This window comes from Amblyraja radiata, chromosome 24, assembly GCF_010909765.2.
Source record: "Amblyraja radiata isolate CabotCenter1 chromosome 24, sAmbRad1.1.pri, whole genome shotgun sequence".
NCBI lineage: Eukaryota > Metazoa > Chordata > Chondrichthyes > Rajiformes > Rajidae > Amblyraja > Amblyraja radiata.
Window position 1 is genome coordinate 38965994 of NC_045979.1, and position 24027 is coordinate 38990020.

The window sequence follows — 24027 nt, forward strand, 5'->3', positions numbered from 1 at the left end:
AAGAATCCATCTAACTCTGCCTCAAGAATATTCAAAGACTGTAATTCAAGGAAGAGAGATCCAAAGATGTACCAACCCTCAGTGGGAAAACCTTTCCGCCTTCTCTGTCTCGGCTCTCACGTGCTTCATGTCCCTTCCATCAAGACCCCTCAGCCTAACACAGCTTCTCTTGTTCCTGAACAATCCATCCATCACTGCCAATCTTTGTCCCACTCCCACCTCTCTCCATCTCCCCCCTACTCCAGTCTGAAGAAGGGTCCCGACCGGCATCATCATCTGGCCATCTCCCTCCGCAGATGCTGCCTGACCTGCTGAGTTCCTCCAGCACTTTGTGTTTAACTTAACAATCCTATTTATTTTACAGCTGACTGTGGCAGACCTCCGGAGTTGGAAAATGGCTCTCCAGTTCATGAATTTACCTCTGAGATCTCATTTAAAGAGGGGGCAGAGGTAATTTATGGGTGTGATTTGGGTTATGTATTCAAGGAAGACTCGTTAAATAGTTCAAGATCTGTAACTTGCGGGGAAGATTCAACGTGGACAACGTTGCAGCTCAAATGTGAATGTAAGTAACAAGTAGTCTGATTGTATTCTCCTTTCTCCTCACTCATTTATTTCACTTGTTGAAGGTAGTTTGTTTCCATGGGCCAAAGGAACTGTTGAGAACTTAGTTACTGAACATTTGGAACATCACAATGGTGTGAGAAATGGTGGTGAAACTGACGTGCAAATACTCAGTTCTTTGGATTAATTTAAAACTCGTTGAGGCATAATCTGTCAATTGAGGTCAGTATACAGAAGCAAGGATTTGCTCCTTCAGTTATGGAACATCATATCACTAGTTCCAGATGTGTTTTATGTTTACAGTTGTACAAGACATCGGTGAGGCAATTTGATGTATTGTGTTTTGTTGTGGTCACCCTGTGATGGGAAAGATGGTGTTAAGGTGGAACGAGCGGAGAGAAGATTTACGAGGATGTTGCCAGGACCCGAGGGCCTGAGCTACAGGGAGAGGTTGAGTAGGCTAGGACTCTATTTATTTTAGCACAGGAGGGGTGATCTTATAGAGGTGTATAAGATCACGAGAGGAATAGATAGAGTAAATGCATAGTCTTTTACCAGAGGATGGGGATCCAGTAGCAGAGGACATGGGTTTAAGGTGAGGGAGGGAAAGATTTAATAGGAATCTGATGGGCAAATTTTTCACACAAGGAGTGTTGGATATATGGAACAAGCTGCCAGAGGAGGTAGTTGAGGCAGGGACTATAACAACATTTATAAGACATGTGGACAGGAACATGGATGAATGAATAAGTTTATTGGCTAAGCATTCACATACAAGGAATTTGCCTTGGAGCTCCGCCCGCAAGTGACAACATGACATTCAGTGACAGTTAGGAATGACACATAAAACATTAAACATTAATAATAAAACATTATTGATTAAACATGCAAATTATATAAATTACCAGAGCAAAAGAAGGCTACAGATATTTGGATATTGAGTAGAGCTACTACTCATGGATAAAAGGTGTTTTTTTTAGGATAGGACAGGTTTAGGTGGCACTGGCATAGATAGGCATCTTGGTTGGCACGGGCAGGTTGGGCTGAAGGGGCAGATAGCGTGTCGTAGGACTCTACAACTGAGGAAAGGCTCATTTGTAAACAGTAACAATTTAGAGTTCACAGCATGGGAAATGTTAAGATGCAAAACTACAAATTGTTTTACTAGTTCTGAGAACAAGCTTTTGGATAGTTTTGCGACTATTTTTCTATCCTTTATCATCTCCCATTTTCATTTGCACAGTGAGGAACTGTGGAAATCCAGGAGAGATTATGAATGGATATTCGCAGGCACCGAAAACTACTTTTGGAAGTAAAGTTACTTTTCACTGTGAGACAGGGTGAGTACAAAAAACTAAAATTATCTTTAAGAGACGTTCTTAAAAAATGTTCTGAAGAAGGGTCCCGACCCGAAACACTGCCTATCCGTCTTCCAAAGATGCTACCTGACCCGCTGAATTACTCCAGCACTCTGTGAAACGTCACCTATCCATGTTCTCCACAGATGCTGCCTGACCCGCTGAATTACTCTAGCACTCTGTGAAACGTCACCTATCCATGTTCTCCACAGATACTGCCTGACCCACTGAGTTAGTTTAGCTTAGTTTAGCGTAGTTGAGTTTATTGTCATGTGTACTGAGGTACAGTGAAAGGCTTTTTGCTCCGTTCTATCCAGTCAACGGAAATACTCTACATGATTACAATTGACCCATCCACAATGCACAGATACATGCTAAAGGGAATAACGTTTAGTGCAGGATAAAGCCAGTAAAGTCTGATTAAAGTTAGTCCCAGGGTCCCCAATGAGGTAGATGGGAGACAAAAAATGCTGGAGAAACTCAGCGGGTGAGGCAGCATCTGTGGAGAGAAGGAATAGGTGACGTTTCGGTTGAGATCCTTCTTCAGACTGATGACTGGGAAGTCAGGACCACTCTCTAGTTGATGAGAGGACGGTTCAGTTGCCTGATAACAGCTGGGGAAAAACAGTCCCTGAATCTGGAGGTGTGTGTTTTCACACCTGTACCTCTTGCCCGATGAGAGAGGGGAGAAGAGGGAGTGTCTTTTGATGCTACTTGTTAGTTGGTGCTTTTTGCCTGTGTTTCCTACAGTCACCTGTCTTCCTTGTGTTTAGATACCAGGTGGTGGGTCGGAGTTACCAGTTGTGCACTGCTGATGGTTGGGACGGCCAGATCCCGACGTGTAAAGGTGGGCTTCCACATTCATCAGGGCCAGAGACCCAGGTTCGATCCCGACTTCAGGTGCTGTCTGTACGGAGCCTGTACGTTCTCCCCGTGACCGCGTGGGTTTTCTCCAAGATCTTCGGTTTCCTCCCACACTCCAAAGACGTACAGGATTGTAGGTTAATTGGCTTGGTATAAATGTAAATTGTCCCCAGTGAGTGTAGGATAGTGTTAGTGTGCGGGGATCGCTGGTCGGCGCAGACCCGGTGGGCCAAAGGGCCTGTTTCCGTGCTGTATCTCTAAACTGAACAAGTATTGGAAGCAGTAATTCAATGTCATTTCTTCCAGCTGTCACTTGCGATGAACTTCCACCGATTATGAATGGCGTTGCTCCTTCTCCACCCAATAGGGAGAACTGGAAATATGGGATGGTGGCAAGGTACTCCTGTGATGAGAACTATTCACTGATCGGTGCAGTCGAACTTGTTTGTACAGAGACCGGGGAGTGGAATAATGAGCTGCCAACATGTAGAGGTACGCAACTGTAGTTTGTCCCATGTCCACAGGAGATTGTTTGCAGCAAACTCACTTACTTTTTATTACAGACTCAAGGTCCAGATAAAAGACAAGACATTACATAGAATAAACTACATACAGAAGCACAATACATGGTCTAAGATCTAGAATTAAAAAAAACAGTGTCCTACAACAAGACAACTATACCAATGTCTCCACAGCTGGGATTGGTAGAGTGTAGTGCTAAACTTTATGTTTGACAAGGCCAAGATGATTTCATTTTCAGTCATTTATCCAGCCAATAAATTTATGCATAAGATTTCTTAAGAGAGTTTGTAAAGTATTGACTCCTGCAGCCACAAACATTTCACTTGCACTACCCGATCTAGGTCTCTTAAGTAATATTCTCATGGCATCATTATAAGCTACTTTAAGTCTCTGTAAGCTTGCTTTTCTGTAGTTTGACCATAGGTGTGCAGTATAGAGTGGTGTACAATATGCTCCAAACAGAGACATCTTCACTCCATCTGTACACGCACTAAACTTGTGCAAGAGAATGTTTGCTTGTGCATACATCATACGACGTTGCCCATAAATATCCTCATCATCTGTCATTTGTTCTGTAATAAAATGTCCAAGATATTTTACCTTATTACAGACACTAAGATTATTATCAGACAATTTAAAATCAGGACATTTTAGACATTTATCCTCTTTGCTTCTACAGATCATAACAGCACTCTTACCAGTGTTATAGTTAATATCGTAAAGCTTTAAGAGCACAAAAAGTGCCCCATCCACTGATTCCATAAATCCTGCCACTTTAATCTTGATTACAGTGTGTCAAGGTAGTGCAGCAGGTAGAGCTGCTGCCTCTCAGCGCCAGAGACCCGGGTTTGATCCTGACCTCAGGGGCTTCTGCATGTAGAGTTTCCACATTCTCCTTGTGACCATGTGGGTTTTCTTTGGGTGCATCAGCCTCCTCCCACGTCCCAAAGACATGCGGGTTTGTAGGTTAATTGGCCTCTAGTGTGTAGGGAGTGGATGAGAAAGTGGGATAACAGAACTAATATGAATTGTTGGTCAGCGTGGACTCATTGGGCTTGTTTCCATGCTGTATGTTCCAGCAATAAAAGAATCCCGCACATGATAATGGCTCTGAATAAATGTTAGGAAATTCAAGATTAAATGTAATTAAAAACAAATAATTGCCACGAGTTGCAACGTGGGTTTGGCTTAATGTAGTTGCGTTGGATATGTTCTAGATAAACCTTTAAGGAATTGTTTATATTCAGTAAACAATTTAACCTTGGTCATGAATAGTCATACCAAGCTGCAGTTGCAGATATGCAATCAACTGGAATGTGTGTGTGGTATTTTAAAAATGTGCACGTATGTTGATTCACACAGTGGGTGGTGGGTGCATGGAACAAGCTGCCAGAGGAGATAGTTGAGGCAGGGACTATCCTAACATTTAAGAAGCAGTCAGACAGATACATGGATAGGATAGGTTTGGAGGGATATGGACCAAACGCGGGCAGGTGGGACATGTTGGCCGGTGTGGGCAAGTTGGGCCGAAGGGCCTGTTTCCGTGCTGTATCACTCTATGACTAATGTAGCTGGGACATGTTGGCTGGTGTGGGCAAGTTGGGCCGAAGGGCCTGTTTCCACACTGTATCACTATGACTCTAAAGATGATCAAAGCACAGTTACCTGATGCAGATTCATGCTTGGATTTATTTTGCTAGCAGTTCTGTGCCATCTTCCTGACGTGCCATTGAATGGACGGATCGAGGCAGGGTTTGGCCCGACGTACATGTACAGAGACACCATCAGCTACAGCTGCACTGAAGGCTTTGTAATGGTCGGCCAGAGTGTAATAGAATGTGCAGAAAACAACACCTTTGTACCTGGACCCCCCTCCTGTAAAGGTGAGTTGCAAACAGTGTATGAGCCTGGACATTGACATCTTTGCTGAAGCCTGCAAATATCTTCTTAGTTTCTGTCTCGAGACGTGTGTCCACTTACTGTCCACACACGCAAATCTGCCCAATCACATTGTCAACAATCACAATCATGTTGCAATAGTCTCAGTTTAGTTAAAATGCAAAGAATTGGACTTGCGTTGTGCCACCACTTGCAATCTTTCTTTAATTGGTAACGTGTTCGTTCCTTCGATTCCAGATGCTTTACATAACTAGGCCAGAGAGGTGTTTTTGAGTTGAGTTTATTGTCACGTGTACTGAGGTACAGTGAAAAGCTTTTGTTGCGTGCTATCCAGTCAGCGGAAAGACAATACATGATTACAATTGAGCCGTCCACAGTGTACAGATACATGATAAGGGATTAACATTTAGTGCAAGGTAAAGCCAGTGAAGTCCGATCAAAGATAGTCCGAAGGTAGACAAAAATGCTGGAGAAACTGAGTGGGTGAGGCAGCATCTATGGAGTGAAGGAATAGGTGATGTTTCGTGTTAGATGCAGGAAAAATGTTCCTGATGTTGGGGGAGTCCAGAATCAGGGGTCACAATGTAAGAATAAAGGGTAGGCCATTTAGGACTGAGATGAGGAAACACTTTTTCACCCAAATAGTTGCGAATCTGTGGAATTCTCTGCCACAGAGGGCAGTGGAGGCCAATTCACTGGATGTTTTCAAGAGAGAGTTAGATTTAGCTCTTAGGGCTAACGGAATCAAGGGATATGGGGAGAAAGCAGGAACAGGGTACTGATTGTGGATGATCAGCCATGATTGTATTGAATGGCGGTGCTGGCTCGAGGGGCCAAATGGCCTACTCCTGCACCTATTTTCTATGTTTCTTGTGAGGCAGCACCTTTTGTGGCTCGTGTATTTTGTATAACGATACAAAATATACCCTTCAGTTTAGTTTAAGAAGGAACTGCAGATGCTGGAAAATCGAAGGTAGACAAAAATGCTGGAGAAACTCAGCGGGTGAGGCAGCATCTATGGAGCGAAGGAAATAGGCGACGTTTCTGGTTGCGACCCTTCTTCAGTTTAGTGGTGTGTTGGCAAGCTGGGAGAGAGACCTTTGTCCAGTGACAAGCTTTAGACAGTGCTGTATGTACGAGCAATCCAGCTACCTATTCCCCTGCCTTTCCCCAGAGCCGTGCAGAGACTGCTGTGCTTGACTGACTGACTGTGGGAAGCTCATGTTTCCATCTGATGTTTCATTGTATTTCATTTGTCCACAGCTGTGTCATGCGCTGCTCCCCCACCGATTAGTAACGGGAACACTTCCTCACCAGCCGACGGAGAGCTCTGGGAATACGGGATGGTGGCGGAGTACTCCTGCAGTGCCGGCTATTCATTAATCGGAGCGGGCAGACTGGTTTGTACAGAGACCGGGGAATGGGACAACACACCACCAACGTGCACAGGTAGAGTACAGTCGCTTTACAGCTGTCTGTCTGTCTGTCTGTCTGTAGATTAGCCTGTAGCAAGGTTGTAGTGTGACTGAGACCACCCCCAAGTGACAGTTCAACAAATATTCCCGCTTAACCCTGTGTTTAGGTTTAGTTTGGAGATACAGCGCGGAAACAGGCCCTTCGGCCCAGAGAGTCCACACCGACCAGCGATCCCCGAACATTAACATTATCCTACACACACCAGGGATAATTCACACTCAGACCAAGCTAATTAACCTACAAACCTGCACATCTTTGGAGTGTGGGAGAAAACCGAAGATTTCGAAGAAAACCTGCGGAGGTCACGGGGAGAACGTGCAAACTCCATACAGACAGCACCTGTAGTCAGGCTCAAACCTGGGTATCTGGCGCTGCAAGTGCTATAAGGCAGCAACTATACCCGCGGCATCACCGTGCTGCCCCTGTGTTTGAGTGTGTTACTGAAGATGAGGAAATGGTTATTAAAAATTGATAACTATATTAAGTAATCTATATTTATTATTGCTTCAAGAATGGAGGCCAGTCAACTAATTAGATTGGTCAACTCTGTTAGCTCATAAGGTCTTAAGTGGTCATAAGGTTATACGTGATAGTAGAATTAGGCCATTTGGCCCATCAAGTCTGCTCCACCATTCAATCATGGCTGATCTATCTCTCCCTCCTAACCCCATTGTCCTGCCTTCTCCCCATAACCCCTGACACCTGTACTGATCAATAATCTATCTATCTCTGCCTTAAAAATATCCACTGACTTGTGGCCTCCACAGCCGTCTGTGTCAAAGAATTCCACAGATTCACCACCCTCCGACTAAAGAAATTTATCCTCATCTCCTTCCTAAAGGAATGTCCTTTAATTCTGAGGCTGTGATCTCTAGTCCTGGACTCTCTTACTAGTGGAAACATCCTCTCCACATCCATTCTATCCAGGACTTTCATTATACTGTCTGTTTCAATGAGGTGCCCTCTTATTGTTCTAAACTCCAGCGAGTACAGGCCCAGTGCCGACAGACACTCCAATGTTCCCGAGCCGGGCAAGCCTAGCACGGCCATCTCCTCATGATGTTGAGGTGGTTGAGACTAGAGATGGCAAAAAGTAATTTGATCATCTTGTAAACTGCAGTCTGTGACTGGAGTAACTTTTCTGAAGATAATAGTATTTTGATTTGCCCAAGTGTCAAAGTTCACAGACAAGTTTGCTTGTTGGTGTGAACTCATAGAATCTTGGAGTCATACAGCTGGGAAACAAGCCCTTCGGCCCATCGCATTCATCCCGACTAGAACTAGATATTTGAGAGAACTATATTCAGATTCAGATTCAATTTTAATTGTCATTGTCAGTGTACAGTACAGAGACAACAAAATGCATTTAGCATCTCCCTGGAAGAGCGACATAGCAAATGATTTGAATAAATAATAATAAATGATAATTAGTGTCCGGGGGGTGGGGGGGTGATTGGCAGTCACCGAGGTACGTTGTTGAGTAGAGTGACAGCCGCCGGGAAGAAGCTGTTCCTGGACCTGCTGGTTCGGCAACGAAGAGACCTGTAGCGCCTCCCGGATGGTAGGAGGGTAAACAGTCCATGGTTGGGGTGAGAGTAGTCCTTGGCGATGCTGAGCGCCCTCCGCAGACAACGCTTGCTTTGGACAGACTCAATGGAGGGGAGCGAGGAACCGGTGATGCGTTGGGCAATTTTCACCACCCTCTGCAATGCCTTCCGGTCGGAGACAGAGCAGTTGCCATACCATACTGTGATGCAGTTGGTAAGGATGCTCTCGATGGTGCAGCGGTAGAAGTTCACCAGGATCTGAGGAGACAGATGGACCTTCTTCAGTCTCCTCAGGAAGAAGAGACGCTGGTGAGCCTTCTTGATCAGAGTTGAGGTATTGTGGGTCCAAGAGAGGTCATCGGAGATGTTGACTCCTAGGAACCTGAAGCTAGAAACACGTTCCACCTCCGTCCCGTTAATGTGGATGGGGGTGTGCGTGCCGCCCCTAGACTTCCTGAAGTCTACAATGAGCTCCTTGGTCTTCTTGGAGTTAAGGGCCAGGTTGTTGTCAGCGCACCATGCTGCTAAGTGCTGGACCTCCTCCCTATAGGCCGACTCATCGTTGTTGCTGATGAGGCCAATCACCTGTATCATCTGCATACTTGATGATGGTGTTAGTACCATGTACAGGTGTGCAGTCGTTGGTGAAGAGGGAGTAGAGGAGGGGGCTCAGCACACAGCCCTGTGGAACGCCAGTGTTCAGGGTGAGGGTTGAAGAGGTGTGCTTGTCTAACCTAACAGACTGGGGTCTGTTGGTTAGAAAGTCCAGTATCCAGTTGCAGAGGGAGGGGTCGATGCCCAGGTTACCGAGTTTGGTGATCAGTTTTGATGGTATAATGGTGTTGAATGCTGAGCTGTAATCGATGAACAGATATATTAGATATTAATAAGGCAGAGATAGATATATTCTTGATTAGTAAAGATGTCAGGGGTTATGGAGAGAAGGCAAGAGAATGGGGTTGGGAGGGAAAGATAGATCAGCCATGATTGAAGGGCGGAGCAGACTTGATGGGCTGAATTCTGCTCCAATCAGTTATGAGCTCATGGACTGCTGTGTGTGTGTTTTCTGAGAAGAGGCTATTTCACGTCATCTAACTCAAATAGATAAATCAGTAGGATATGCGTTAGGATAGTGCTGCTCTGATTTGCCGTGTTAGATTTACTATCTGTACAAGAAATATCTACAGAACAAAGATCAGAGATGTACAGAGAGTTACCTGGTGCAGATCCATGCTTGGATTTATTTTGCCAGCTGTTCTGTGCCACCCTCCTGACGTGCCGTTGAATGGGCGGATGGAGGGGGATTCTGGCCCGGTGTTCACGGTGGGAGACACCATCATCTACAGCTGCGACCAAGGCTTTGACATGGTCGGCCAGAACGAAATAGAATGTGGAGAAAACAACACCTTTGTGCCTGGACCTCCCGCCTGTAAACGTGAGTCACCTTCCCTACAACTAAACCTAACAACTCAAAGAATTGCCGATGTTATAAATCTCCACCGTGGATTTTTCTTGGTCGTTCAAGAGAGAGCTAGATAGGGCTCTTAAAAATAGCGGTGTCAGGGGATATGGGGAGAAGGCAGGAACAGGGTACTGATTGGGGATGATCAGCCATGATCACATTGAATGGCGGTGCTGGCTCAAAGGGCCGAATGGCCTACTCCTGCACCTATTGTCTATTGTCTATTGTTAATCTGTTTTTTTTTAATCTTCTTCAATCTTTAATTTTAACGAATGGAATTTCTGCCCTTTTAGCTCAGTAATAGGACTGGAAGTTTGTAAAAGATTCATCCGAATGTTCTCAACGCAAAAGATGTTAGAGCAATATACCGATATTTAATTTGACCAACTGGACTGGGTTAATGTTTGGTGATGAAGTTGATGATTCTACACCAGGCTGAGGCCTGGGATTGTGCGAGTCTCGTCACCGACAGTGTTGAGGGCAGCGGTCAATGGATGTTTTGGTTTTGATGGGGTCAAGCGGCCTGGGGAAGGAGTGATGAGATTGTGTGGGAGAGGGCTGAGGTACAGCATGGAAACAGGCCCTTCGGCCCGCCCAGTCCACGCCGACCATCGATCACCTGCTCACACTAGTTCCATGTTATCCCACTTTCTCATCCACTCCTTACACACTAGGGGGCAATTTACAGAGGGGCCGATTAACCTGCAAACCCGCACGTCTTTGGGATGTGGGAGGAAACTGGAGCACCTGGAGGAAACCCACACAGTCACATGGAGAACGTGCAAACTCCACACAGACAGACAGCACCCGAGGTTAGGATTGAACCTGGGTCTCTGGCGCTGTGAAACAGCAGCTCTACCCGCTGCGCCACCATATCGGTCCTGTTGAGCGGTCGGTGGACCAGGCTTAAGATGTTTTTTTAAGGCTCCTCTAGATATTTTTTTTAGTCTATGCATAATGAACGCCGGCACGGTGGCGCAGCGGGTAGAGCTGCTGCCTCACAGCTCCAGGGACCCAGGTTCCATCCTGACTACGGGTGCTGTCTGACCTGCGTGGGTTTTCTCCGAGATCTTCGGTTTCCTCCCACTCCAAAGATGTGCACGTTTGCAGGTTAATTGGTTTATGTGTAAGTTGTCCCTAGTGTGTGTAGGACAGTGTTAGTGTGCGGGGATCGCTGGTCAGTGCAGACTCGGTGGGCCGAAGGGCCTGTTTCCGGGATGTGTCTCTAAACTAAACTAAAAAAATTGAAACAGAAGCTTAGATTGATTGTATTTGCGGTAGCTGTGGAATGTCGCCGCCCTGCACCGATAGCAAATGGCCAGATGGAGGCAGTGTCTAGCCTGAAGTACAGATATGGAGACACCATCAGCTACAGCTGTGCTGAAGGGTTTAGAATGGTTGGCAGCAGTGTAATATAACGTGGAGAAAACAACATGTTTGTTCCCCGACCCCCCTCCTGCAACATGAGTCGCTATTCCCAGTACTAAGCTAGAAAGCGGATAGCAGTTGGTGGCTGATTTCTGTAAAAATCTATCTTTGAAGATTACAATAGACAATAGACAACAGGTGCAGGAGTTGGCCATTCGGCCCTTCAAGCCAGCACCGCCATTCAATGTGACTATGGCTGATCATCCACAATCAGTACCCCATTCCTGCCTTCACATATCCCCTGACTCCGCTATCTTTAAGAGCCCTATCTAGCTCTCGCCTGAAAGCATCCAGAGAACCTGCCTCCACCGCCCTCTGAGGCAGAGAATTCCACAGACTCGCAACTCTCTGTGAGAAAAAGTTTTTCCTCATCTCCGTTCTAAATGTTCTATAAGGTTCTCCGTTACAGAACAGAGCAGATAGCGGAATAATCGTTATTCATGTTTATTCCTTTATCATGTATCTGTACACTGTGGACGGCTCGATTGTAATCTTGTATTGTCTTTCCGCTGACTGGATAGCATGCAACATGTAGGAAGTAACTGCAGATGCTGATTTAAACCGAAGACAGACACAAAATACTGGAGTAACTCAGCGGGACAGGCAGCATCTCTGGAGAGAAGGAATGGGCGACGTTTCGGGTTCAGACTGAGTCAGGGGAGAGGGAGATACAGAGATAAGGAAGTGTAAGGTGTGAAAGTGAGACAAAGGGGGGTGGAGAGCAAGGGAAATGTCAAATAGATCATTGTTATCTGGGAGAAGGTGACAACGAAACAAACAATGATGAAACGTAATTGGAGACAGACTAGTCGGAGAACTGGGAAGGGGGAGGGATGGAGAGAGAGAGGGAAGACAATGGCTACTTGAAGTTCGGTAAGTCCTTATTCGTGGTGAATCTTTGCTGCACCTTTCCAGCAGCATCACAGCCTTCAGTGCCGTGTGTTAACGTTCATGTCATAGGAGCAGAATTAGGCCATTCAGCCCATTGAGTCGACTCTGCCATTCAATCATGGCTGATCTATCTCTCCCTCTCAACCCCAATCTCCTGCCTTCTCCCCATAACCCCTGACACCCACACTAATCAAGAATCTGTCAATCTCCACTTTAAAAATACCCACTGACTTGGCCTCCACAGCCATCTTTGGCAATGAATTGCACAGAGTCACCACCCTCTGACTAAAGAAATTGCCCCTGTAGCCAGGAGCACCAAGTGATGGAGTGGATATTGAATGGTGTTGAGCGGAGTGTTCCAGTAAGTAGATCGCTTCCCCTTGGATGGTCTTAACCTTGTGGAATGGTGTTAGATCTGCTTACATCAAGCCAAGTGCAGGTTGTTTGACCACACTCCCAACTTGTACATCGTGGGGAGTTGGAAGGTTTCTGGGTCCAGGTGTTTTCCTCACCAGGTGATGGGCAACCTCTGCCTTGATCTTTACTTTATCTTTTACATTAGAGAGACAGCACAGAAACAGACCCTTTGGGGCACAGTGTCCGCGCCGACCAGCGATCAACAGACAATAGGTGCAGGAGTAGAGGCCATTTGGCCCTTCGAGCCAGCACCGCCATTCAATGTGATCATGGCTGATCATCCTCAATCAGTACCCCGTTCCTGCCTCCTCCCCATATCTCCTGACTCCACTATTTTTAAGAGCCCTATCCAGGTCTTTCTTGAAAGCATCCAGAGAACCTGCCTCCACCGCCTGAGGCAGAGAATTCTACAGATTCACAATTCTCTGGGTGGAAATGTTTTTCCTCATCTTCGTTCTAAATGGCCTGCCCCTTATCCTTAAACTGTGGCTCCTGGTTCTGGACTCCCCCAACATCAAGAACACGTTTCCTGCCTCTAGCGTGTCCAATCCATTAATAATCTTATATGTTTCAATAAGATCACCTCTCATCCTTCTAAATTCCAGAGTGTACAAGCCCAGCTGCTCCACTCTCTCAGCATATGACAGTCCCGCTATCCCGGAAATTAACCTTGTAAACCTACGCTGCACTCCCTCAATAGCAAGAATGTCCTTCCTCAAGTTTGGAGACCAAAACTGTACACAATACACCAGGTGTGGTCTCACCAGGGTCCTGTACAACTGCAGGAGGACCTCCTTGCTCCTACACTCAACTCCTCTTGTTATAAAGGCCAACATGCCATTAGCTTTCTTCACTGCCTGCTGTACCTGCATGCTTACTTTCAGTGACTGGTGAACAAGGACCCCTAGATCTTGTTGAACTTCCCCTTTTCCTAACTGGACACTCAGATAATTCAGATAATAATCTGCCTTCCTGTTCTTGCCACCAAAGTGGATAACCTCACATTTATCCACATTAAACTGTAGCCTGTATACTAACACTATCCTACACAATTTACAATTATTACCAAAGCCAATTAACCTACAGATCTGCACGTCTTTGGACTGTGGGAGGAAACCGGAGCGCCCATGAAAAACCCACGGGGAGAACGTGCAAACTTCGCACAGACAACACCCGTAGTCAGGATGGAACCCGGGTCTGTGGCATTGTAAGGCAGCAGCTCTACCCGCTGTGCCACTGTGCCGCCCCATTGTGGTCTTGTGCTCTTGTGGTCAAGGGATTTACGTGGCTGGTTGGCGAGTTTCTGGTCAGAGCTAATCTCAGGATGTTGACAGTGGGAAAACTTTGTGATATCATTGAACATTACGAGTAGAAGATAGTTAAACTTGTTGTTCATGGTTGTTGTTGGCACATTGCTGGTGCTAATGTTCCCTGGAGCTGATGGATCAGGTGTAGCTTGCTCATGTAGAGACAAGGAACTGCAGATGCTGGCTTACAAAGAAGGGCACAGAGTGCAGGAGTAACTCAGCGGGTCAGGCAGCATCTGTGGAGAACATGGATAGGTGACGATTCAGAGCGCTGGAGTAACTCAGCGGGTCAGGCAGCATCTGTGGAGAACATGGATAAGTGACGATTCAGAGTGCAGGAGTAACTCAACAGACTGTCCCTGTTAGTGTGATGTTACACTGTTGAATAGACGACTTCATGAGAATACATTTCTGTGAATTCCATTAAGAACCTATTGGAGAACCTGTGGAACAGCATCCCTCTTCCCATCAGAACTGCCCCCTCCATCGACTCCTTTAAGTCGAGACTTAAAACCCATCTTTACTCCCAAGCCTTGCTTGATGTCCTCTGAGGGAGGGCTATATGTATGTATTTATGTATGTACTTAATCTATGAACCACTGTTGTATAACGTTAGTACCTCCACCAATGTAAAGCACTTTGGTCAACGAGAGTTGTTTTTTAAATGTGCTATAGAAATAAAAGTGACTTGACTTGACTTGGAGATGGTCATGCTTGTATCAGTTGTGTTACAGCTGTACAAGATGTTGGTGGGGCCACATTTGGAGTATTGTGTTCCATTTTGATCACCATACTATAGGAAGGATGTTGTCAAGTTGGAGAGAAGATTTACGAGGATGTTGCTGGGACTTGACTGCCTGAGCCACAGGGAGAGGTTGGGGCAGGCTAGATCTCTAATCCTTGGAGCTCAGGAGGCTGAGGGGTGATGCTATAGTGGTGTAGAGGCTCATGAAGAGATAAAGTAGCACAGAGTCTTTTACCCAGAGTTGGGAGATCAAGAAACAGAGGCCACAGGTTTAAAGTGAGAGGAGGAAGACTTAACAGGAACTTAAGGGGCAACTTCTTCACACAGAGGGTGGTGGGTGTATGGGTCGAGCTGCCAGAGGATGTCGTTGATACAGGTGCAACAACAACTTTTATATTATATTTGGACAGGTACATGGATAGGACAGGTTTAGGAGGATCTGGACCAGGTGGGACGAGTGGAGAACACATCTTGGTCAGCATGGGCAAGTTGGGCCGAAGGGCCTGTGTCTCTATCACCTTCACCGTTTCCCTTTCTTTCTGTGCAGTGAGAGACTGTGGTATTCCAGGAGAGATAGCCAATGGAAAAGTTCAGGCACCAAACTCGACATTTGGAAGCAGAGCTGCTTTTAATTGTGAACCAGGGTGAGTATTTGGTTACATCTGAGTCTTGAGAGATTACAGACGGCAGGGACAATTTACAACTTACAGAAGCCAATTAACCTGCAAACCTGCACGCCTTTGGAGTGTGGGAGGAAACCGGAGCACCCGGGGAAAACCCACGCAGGTCACGGGGAGAACGTGCAAACTCCGTACAGACAGCGCCCGTAGTCAGGATGGAACCCGGGTCTCTGGCGCTGTGAGGCAGCAGCTCTACCCGCTGCACCACCACAGTGCCGCCCTTGAATGTTGCCATACGAACAGAAACTGACAATCTGAAGCAAATCCCTTCACAAATAATGTGTTTATTTAAATGTATACCTTGTTTCACTGTCACTGTGTTATTCTCCTTTTACTGGGCACATGTTAGTTCATGCTGTGAATTAAATATAATTATTCAGCCTCATCTCAGCTGTGTTGTTGAAACACTGATCCAGGTAACTCATTTTTACACCAGGTTTCTCAGCAATAACATGTCTTTGTGTATCTAGCTATCGGCTGGTGGGTCGCAGCTACTTACAGTGTGCAGTTGGTGGATGGGATGGCCAAGTCCCAGTGTGTGAAGGTGAGGTTGGACACGGAACATCGTTTAGTTTAGAGATACAGCGCGGAAACAGGCCCTTCGGCCCACCGAGTCTGCACTAGCCAGTGATCCCCGCACACTAACACTATCCTACACACACTGGGGACAATTTACATTTACACCAAGCTACAAACCTATACGTCTTTGGAGTGTGAGCAGAAACCGAAGATCTCAGAGAAAACCCACGCAGGTCACGGGGAGAACGTACAAACTCCGTACAGACAGCACCTGTAGTCAGGATGGAACCCGGGTCTCTGGCGCTGTTAGGCGGCAACTCTAGCACTACGCCCACCGTGCATGAGGATACGCAATGTTCCACAAACACACATGCATTGGACCACAGTATATTCATTTAATTTTGCACCTGTGAGAGGGTTGCTCCCCTCTGCACTGAGTGCTTTTAATTCCTGAAGCTGAAGTTTTGATCCCACATTCCCTTCAGAGTATTAATTGTATTTCATTTTTGGTCTCCTAATCTGAGGAAAGACATTCTTGCCATAGAGGGAGTACAGAGAAGGTTCACCATACTGATTCCTGGGATGGCAGGACTTTCTTATGAAGAAAGACTGGATAGACTCGGCTTGTACTCGCTAGAATTTAGAAGATTGAGGGGTGTCTTATAGAAACTTGCAAAATTCTTAAGGGGTTGGACAGGCTAGATGCAGGAAGATTGTTTCCGATGTTTGGGGAAGTCCAGAACAAGGGGTCACAGTTTAAGGATAAAGGGGAAGTCTTTTAGGACCGAGATGAGAAAAACATTTTTCACACAGAGAGTGGTGAATCTCTGGAATTCTCTGCCACAGAAGGTAGTTGAGGCCAGTTCATTGGCTATATTTAAGAGGGTTAGATGTGGCCCTTGTGGCTAAAGGGATCAGGGGCTATGGAGAGAAGGCAGCTACAGGATACTGAGTTGGATGATCCATGATTATATTGAATGGCGGTGCAGGCTCGAAGGGCCGAATGGCCTACTCCTGCACCTATTTTCTATGTTTCTATTTGTCCACAGCTGTGTCGTGCGCTGCTCCCCCACCGATTAGTAACGGGAACACTTCCTCACCAGCCGACGGAGAGCTCTGGGAATACGGGATGGTGGCGGAGTACTCCTGCAGTGCCGGCTATTCATTAATCGGAGCGGGCAGACTGGTTTGTACAGAGACCGGGGAATGGGACAACACACCACCAACGTGCACAGGTACAGTACAGTCGCTTTACAGCTGTCTGTCTGTCTGTAGATTAGCCTGTAGCAAGTTTGTAGTGTTACTGAGATCACCGCCTAGTCCTGTGCGTGATTGTGATCCTGCCACTGAGAAAATAATTGTTAACAATTAAGAACTATATTAAGTCATCTATATGTGGTACTGCACCAAGAATGGATAGGACAGGTTTTGAGGGAATATGGGCGGGTGGAATGAGTGCAGATGGGACGTGTGAACAAGTTGGGCCAAATGGCCTGTTTCCACACTGTAAGCTCAATAACTGGACTCCAGTCGGCTCATCAATTAGTCAACTCTGCTAGTTCCCAAGCAGAGCAAGCCTAGCACGGCCATTCCCTCTTGTGACGAGTTTATCCCATTACACATCCTTCATGTTGTTGTATCTGACCTACACTTGCACCAAGGGCAACTCATGACTTGGTTCAGACAGCCCTGTTGTACACATCGTCAGCCCGTGAGCCACTAAGTACCTCATTAGTCAAATTTGGAAAGTGGTGAAATCATTGGACAAAGTCAGCATGGATTTACAAAAGGTAAATCATGTCTGACGAATCTTATAGAATTTTTCGAGGATGTAACTAGTAGCGTGGATAGGGGAGAACCAGTGGATGTGGTGTATCTGGACTTCCAGAAGGCTTTCGACAAGGTCCCACATAAGAGATTAGTTTACAAACTTAAAGCACACGGCATTGGGGGTTCAGTATTGATGTGGATAGAGAACTGGCTGGCAAACAGGAAGCAAAGAGTAGGAGTAAACGGGTCCTTTTCACAATGGCAGGCAGTGACTAGTGGGGTACCGCAAGGCTCAGTGCTGGGACCCCAGCTATTTACAATATATATTAATGATCTGGATGAGGGAATTGAAGGCAATATCTCCAAGTTTGCGGATGACACTAAGCTGGGGGGCAGTGTTAGCTGTGAGGAGGATGCTAGGAGACTGCAAGGTGACTTGGATAGGCTGGGTGAGTGGGCAAATGTTTGGCAGATGCAGTATAATGTGGATAAATGTGAGGTTATCCATTTTGGTGGCAAAAACAGGAAAGCAGACTATTATCTAAATGGTGGCCGACTAGGAAAAGGGGAGATGCAGCGAGACCTGGGTGTCATGGTACACCAGTCATTGAAAGTGGGCATGCAGGTGCAGCAGGCAGTGAAGAAAGCGAATGGTATGTTAGCTTTCATGACAAAAGGATTTGAGTATAGGAGCAGGGAGGTTCTACTGGAGTTGTACAGGGTCTTGGTGAGACCACACCTGGAGTATTGCGTACAGTTTTGGTCTCCAAATCTGAGGAAGGACATTATTGCCATAGAGGGAGTGCAGAGAAGGTTCACCAGACTGATTCCTGGGATGTCAGGACTGTCTTATGAAGAAAGACTGGATAGACTTGGTTTATACTCTCTAGAATTTAGGAGATTGAGAGGGGATCTTATAGAAACTTACAAAATTCTTAAGGGGTTGGACAGGCTAGATGCAGGAAGATTGCTCCGGATGTTGGGGAAGTCCAGGACAAGGGGTCACAGCTTAAGGATAAGGGGGAAATCCTTTAAAACCGAGAAGAGAAGAACTTTTTTCACACAGAGAGTGGTGAATCTCTGGAACTCCCTGCCACAGAGGGTAGTCGAGGCCAGTTCATTGGCTATATTTAAGAGGGAGTTAGATGTGGCCCTTGTGGCTAAGGGGATCAGAGGGTATGGAGAGAAGGCAGGTAAGGGATACTGAGTTGGATGATCAGCCATGATCATATTGAATGGCGGTGCAGGCTCGAAGGGCCGAATGGCCTACTCCTGCACCTAATTTCTATGTTTCTATGTTTCATGGATCAGTGCTAGGACCACTACTCTTCACCAATGTGCCAATGACTAGAACAGCAGCAAAGTTTCCAGATGACACCAAGATAGGTGGGAAATCAATTTACAAGGAAGATAGGTCAGAGGGTGGTGAACCTGTGGAATTCCTTGCCACAGACGGCTGTGGAGGCCAAGTCAGTGGATATTTTTAAAGCAGAGATAGATAGAGTATTGATTAGTACGGGTGTCAAAGGTTTTGGGGAGAATGGGGTTGGGAGGGAGAGATAGATCAGCCATGATTGAATGGTGGAGTAGACTTGATGGGCTGAATGGCCTAATTCTACTCTTATTCCTTATGACAAAGCAGGTTGATGTGTCAGGTGAGTTGGCAAATGGAGTGTGTGGGAGGAAAATGCAAAGTTATTCCTTTTGGGAAAAAAGAACAAAAATGTCTAGGTGTTGCAGGTGATAAATCCTGGACTAATCTGCCATTCCCACTTTCCAAAGTCTTATTTTATGGAGTTCAGTTGAGTTTAGTGTCACGTGTAGCGAGGTACAGTGAAAAGCTTTTGTTGCGTGCTAACCAGTCAGCAGAAAGACAACACACGATTACAATCGAGCTGTTCACAGTGTACAGATACAGGATAAGGGAATAATGTTTAGTGCAAGGTAAAGCCAGCAAAGCCCGATCAAGGATAGTCCGAGGGTCACCAAAGAGGTAGATAGTAGTTCAGGACTGCTCTCTGGGTGTGGTAGGATGGTTCAGTTGCCTGATAACAGCTGGGAAGAAACTGTCCCTGAATCTGGAGGTGTGCGTTTTCACACTTCTGTACCTCTTGCCCGATGGGAGGTGGGAGAAGAGGGAGTGGCCGGGGTGAGACTGGTCCTTGATGATGCTGCTGGCCTTGCCGAGGCAGGGTGAGGTGTAGATGGAATCAATGGAGGGGAGGTTGGTTTGTGTGACGGTCTGGGCTGTGTCCACAATTCGCTTAGTGGGACTGATACTTGGTGAATGGCCAGTATTCTGGTGAAGACTAATATGTGTCATTTTTCTGGGTAGTTGTCCAGTGTCAGCAGCCAGTCCTGCCGGTGTTCAGCCAGATGGAGGCAGGAATCGCCCTCACCTACACGTATGGGGAAACCATCAGTTATCGCTGTGTCCGAGGCTCTCAGATGGTTGGCAGAAGTACAATTGAATGTAGAGAGAACAATACCTTTGTGCCTGGACCCCCCATCTGCAAACGTGAGTAGCCTCTGTATGAGCTGAGTGCTGGAGGGAAGGAATGGGTTAAACTTTTCCTCTTTCATGAACTTATGGATATCAGGTGGAAATGTTACTTTTCGGTTGTGTGTGTCTTGCTGTGAAGAAGTGAGATGTCGTGTTCAGCTCATGGCTGGTGGGAGTTTGGGATTTGCATCAACTATGTCCACGGTTCTGGGTGTTGCCAAGCTGCTTGTATGTGGAAGATGCAGTGCTCCATGTGTCAGACCACTGCCGTGCCTTGTGGAGGCCAGAACGTGGAGCGAGATGGGGGCCCACAAGGTACCCCATTTCCAACCTGGTCTTATAGTGCATCGTGTTTAGTGAAGGACACAGAGTGCTGGAGTAACTCAGCGGGTCAGGCAGCATCTGTGGAGAACATGGATAGGTAATCATTTCATTCGCTAAACCTGGACTGTAAATAAGTGGGAGATCAGAATTGTCGGGGTTGTTGTGTAAAATTCAACACATTTGCGTCACGGGTGTGAAGAACGTGTTGGCGTGTGATGTTTACAACATCTTTAACTGCTTCCTTTTCTCCCTGTGTAGCGGTTAACTGTGGCAGCCCAGGAATGATAGTGAATGGATATTCTCAGGCACCAGACACTACTTTTGGAAATCGAGCTAATTTCCAATGTAGAACAGGGTGAGCATTTGAACAATGAAAATCGCTAAAGTTTGTAGTCACTGGAAATCTGAAATAAACTACAGAAAACGTTGAGCAGAGTCAGCGGGTCAGTCAGTCAGGAGCTATGGAGGGAGTGACAGCTCTTCTTTAGGTCCAAAAGGTCATATTAAATTGTAGAGAAGATGGCAGGAAAAAATGATTAAAATTTAGTTTGACCCTTTTGGCCAGGAGGAAACCCACGAGGTCCCCACAGGGAGAATGTACAAACTCCGTACAGACAGCACCTATATCTGGAGAACATGGATAGGTGACGTTTCACAGAGTGCTGGAGTAACTCAGGGGGTCAGGCAGCATCTGTGGGGAACATGGATAGGTGACGTTTCACAGAGTGCTGGAGTAACTCAGGTGGTCAGGCAGCATCTGTGGAGAACATGGATAGGTGACGTTTCACAGAGTGCTGGAGTAACTCAGTGGGTCAGGCAGCATCTGTGGAGAACATGGATAGGTGACATTTCACAGAGTGCTGGAGTAACTCAGGGGGTTAGGCAGCATCTGTGGAGAACATGGATAGGTGACGTTTCACAGAGTGCTGGAGTAACTCAGGGGGTCAGGCAGCATCTGTGGAGAACATGGATAGGTGAGTTTGTGCTGTGAGCATTTGAGTTCCAGTCTTCAAAATGTTTCCACACGAGGGTCCTGGCAGTATCATGAAGCAGAAACATTTAATTAGTAAGTAAGTAGTTGAAGCTTTATGCAAAGTGCAGGCTGGAAGTGTGGACAAAGTTGCAGTAACGTGCGTACAGACACCAGTTAGTCCATCAGGGATCTTCCTTACAACTGTTCATGGTTTGTTCTATTTCATTGCCAACATGTGATCCCTTTATTAGCCCATTGTATTGGTTTATGTGTCGATACATTTAGGATTAATCAAGAGGCAAGAGAGTTTTATTGTCATGTGTCCCAGATAGACAATGACATTCTTGCTTGCTGCAGCACAACAGGATATGTAAACATAATACAGAACGGGAGATAAAAGTTCAGTGTGTTTATAGACCATATATACACAATAAATAAACAGATAAAGATAGATATATAGATATGTCATTTATTGTCACTATACATGTACAATGAGATTAAAAGCAGCTCGTACTCAGTGCCTACATATAATTTAGTACAAAAAACAAGAAACAGAAAACAAAACAGGGGGGGGGGGGGATAGGTGCACAATTCTGCGGCGCTATATACATATCTATAAAGGCAAAATGGTGAAGGATGAATAGGTAGTATTCTTAGGCAGATGTTTAAAAGTTATATTAAAATATTAAAAATTATTTTAAAAATATTAAAAATTACAGTTACAATACACATTACAGTTCCAAATTTCAGTACGTGGATAGAATAGATGGAAGTCCAGGTGTTGGGCTGTGAAGTCAGTGCATGTGTGAGTTAAGAGTAGTTATGACTTTCGGAAAACAACTGTTCCTGAGTCTATTTGTCCTAGTTTTGATGCACCTATAGCGCTTTCCAGAGGGCAGCAGGTCGAACAGTCCAAACGCAGGATGGGAGCTGTCCTTGATGATATTCTTTGCCCTGCTAAGGCAGCGGGAGGTGTAAATATCCATCAGGGAGGGGAGAGGGCAACCAATGATCTTCTGTGCTGTCCTAGTTACACTCTGAAGCCTCTCCCTGTCTGCCATGGTGCAGCTGCCGTACCATGCTGTAATGCAGTATGTCAGCAGGCTCTCAATGGACGAGCGGTAGAAGGTCAGCAGCAGGTTAGAGTCCAGGTTGTGCTTCCTGAGAACCCTCAAGAAGTGCAGCCGCTGCTGAGCCTTCTTGATGACCGCTGTTGTGTTGTCTGTCCAGGAGATGTCAGCAGAGATAAGGACGCCGAGAAACCGGAAGGTGTTGACCCTCTCCACACACTCGCCGTTGATATGTAGGGGGACTAAGTCGGTGCTGTGCCTCCTGAAGTCGACAATGAGCTCTTTTGTTTTCCTGGTGTTCAGAGCCAGATTGTTTTCTGAGCACCAGGTTGTCAACTTCAGGACTTCCTCTCTGTAGGCTGCCTCGTCTCCCTTTGAAATAAGTCCGACTACAGTAGTGTCGTCAGCAAATTTGACGATGCGGTTGTTGTTGTGGGCCGGACTACAGTCGTAGGTGTAGAGACAGTATAAGAGGGGGCTCAGCACACAGCCCTGTGGGGAGCCGGTACTCAACCTGCGAGTGGAGGAGAGGTGGGGGCCGAGTCTCACAGTCTGGGGCCGGTTGGTGATGAAATCCTTTATCCAGGCACATGTGAGAGTGGGGAGGCCGTGAGTGACCAATTTATCATGAAAGTTCAATAGTAATAATAATAATAGACTGTTATTGTTCAGAGCTTGATTGAAGTCGTGTTTAATAGCCTGATGGCTGTGGGGAAGTAGCTGTTCCTGAACCTGGATGTACCAGATTTCAGGCTCCTGTACCTTCTTCCCGATGGTAGCGGAGAGATGAGAGTGTGGCCAGGATGAGGTGGGTCCTTGATGTTGCTGGCAGCCTTTTTGAGGCAGCGACTGCGATAGATCCCTTCGATGGTGGGGATCAATACAATGTATACATCTCCAGTGTGTATACAAAACCACTGATTCTGAAGAAGGGTCACGACCTGAAACGTCACCTATTTCCTATCTCCAGAGATGCTGCCTGACCCGCTGAGTTACTCCAGCACTCTATAAAACGTCACCTATCCATGTTCTCCACAGATGCTGCCTGACCCGCTGAGTTACTCCAGCACTCTATAAAACGTCTCCTATCCATGTTCTCCACAGATGCTGCCTGACCCGCTGAGTTACTCCAGCACTCTGTGAAACGTCACCTACCCATGTTCTCCACAGATGCTGCCTGACCCGCTGAGTTACTCCAGCACTTTGTGTGTATCTCTGGTATAAAACAGCACCTGCAGTTCTTTGTTATTATATTGCTTGACATCTTGTTTATCGTTGATCTAGGTTCCTGATGGTGGGAAGGAACTACCGATTGTGCAAAGCTGGAGGCTGGGATGGTAAACCCCCAGTGTGTGAAGGTGAGTTATTCCCTGTGATGTTGGCATGTTGTGCAGTGGCCTGTAGTTGAGGCATTTACAGCCAGAGATTGGGCCGGTCTATGAAGGCAGGTTAGGATTCCATATTCCTTCATGTTCATGTGATAGGAGCAAACGTAGGCCATTCGGCCCATCAAATTGATTTCATGATGAAAGAATGGATCGACTGGGCTTGTATTCACTGGAACTTAGAAGGATGAGAGGGCATCTTATAGAGACATATAACATTTTTGAGGGATTGGACAGGCTAGATGCATGAAAACAGTTCCACGTGTGGGGGGAGTCCAGAACAAGGGGCCACAGTTTAAGAATAAGGGGTCGGCCATTTAGGA

The 24027-nt window shown here is 46.3% G+C and overlaps 1 protein-coding gene across 1 annotated transcript in view; it reads left to right on the forward strand.

The window, feature by feature from the left end:
* Positions 1 to 24027, forward strand: part of cr1 (complement C3b/C4b receptor 1 (Knops blood group)) — a 791565-nt gene that overhangs the window by 2830 nt on the left and 764708 nt on the right. Inside the window, exons 2-11 of the mRNA XM_033042238.1 lie at positions 365 to 565; positions 1808 to 1904; positions 2696 to 2769; positions 3093 to 3278; positions 6471 to 6656; positions 9483 to 9665; positions 16729 to 16914; positions 19785 to 19967; positions 20535 to 20631; positions 23604 to 23677. Of these exons, the coding sequence (XP_032898129.1) occupies positions 365 to 565; positions 1808 to 1904; positions 2696 to 2769; positions 3093 to 3278; positions 6471 to 6656; positions 9483 to 9665; positions 16729 to 16914; positions 19785 to 19967; positions 20535 to 20631; positions 23604 to 23677 (1467 nt within the window). The remainder of the gene's footprint in view (positions 1 to 364; positions 566 to 1807; positions 1905 to 2695; positions 2770 to 3092; positions 3279 to 6470; positions 6657 to 9482; positions 9666 to 16728; positions 16915 to 19784; positions 19968 to 20534; positions 20632 to 23603; positions 23678 to 24027) is intronic.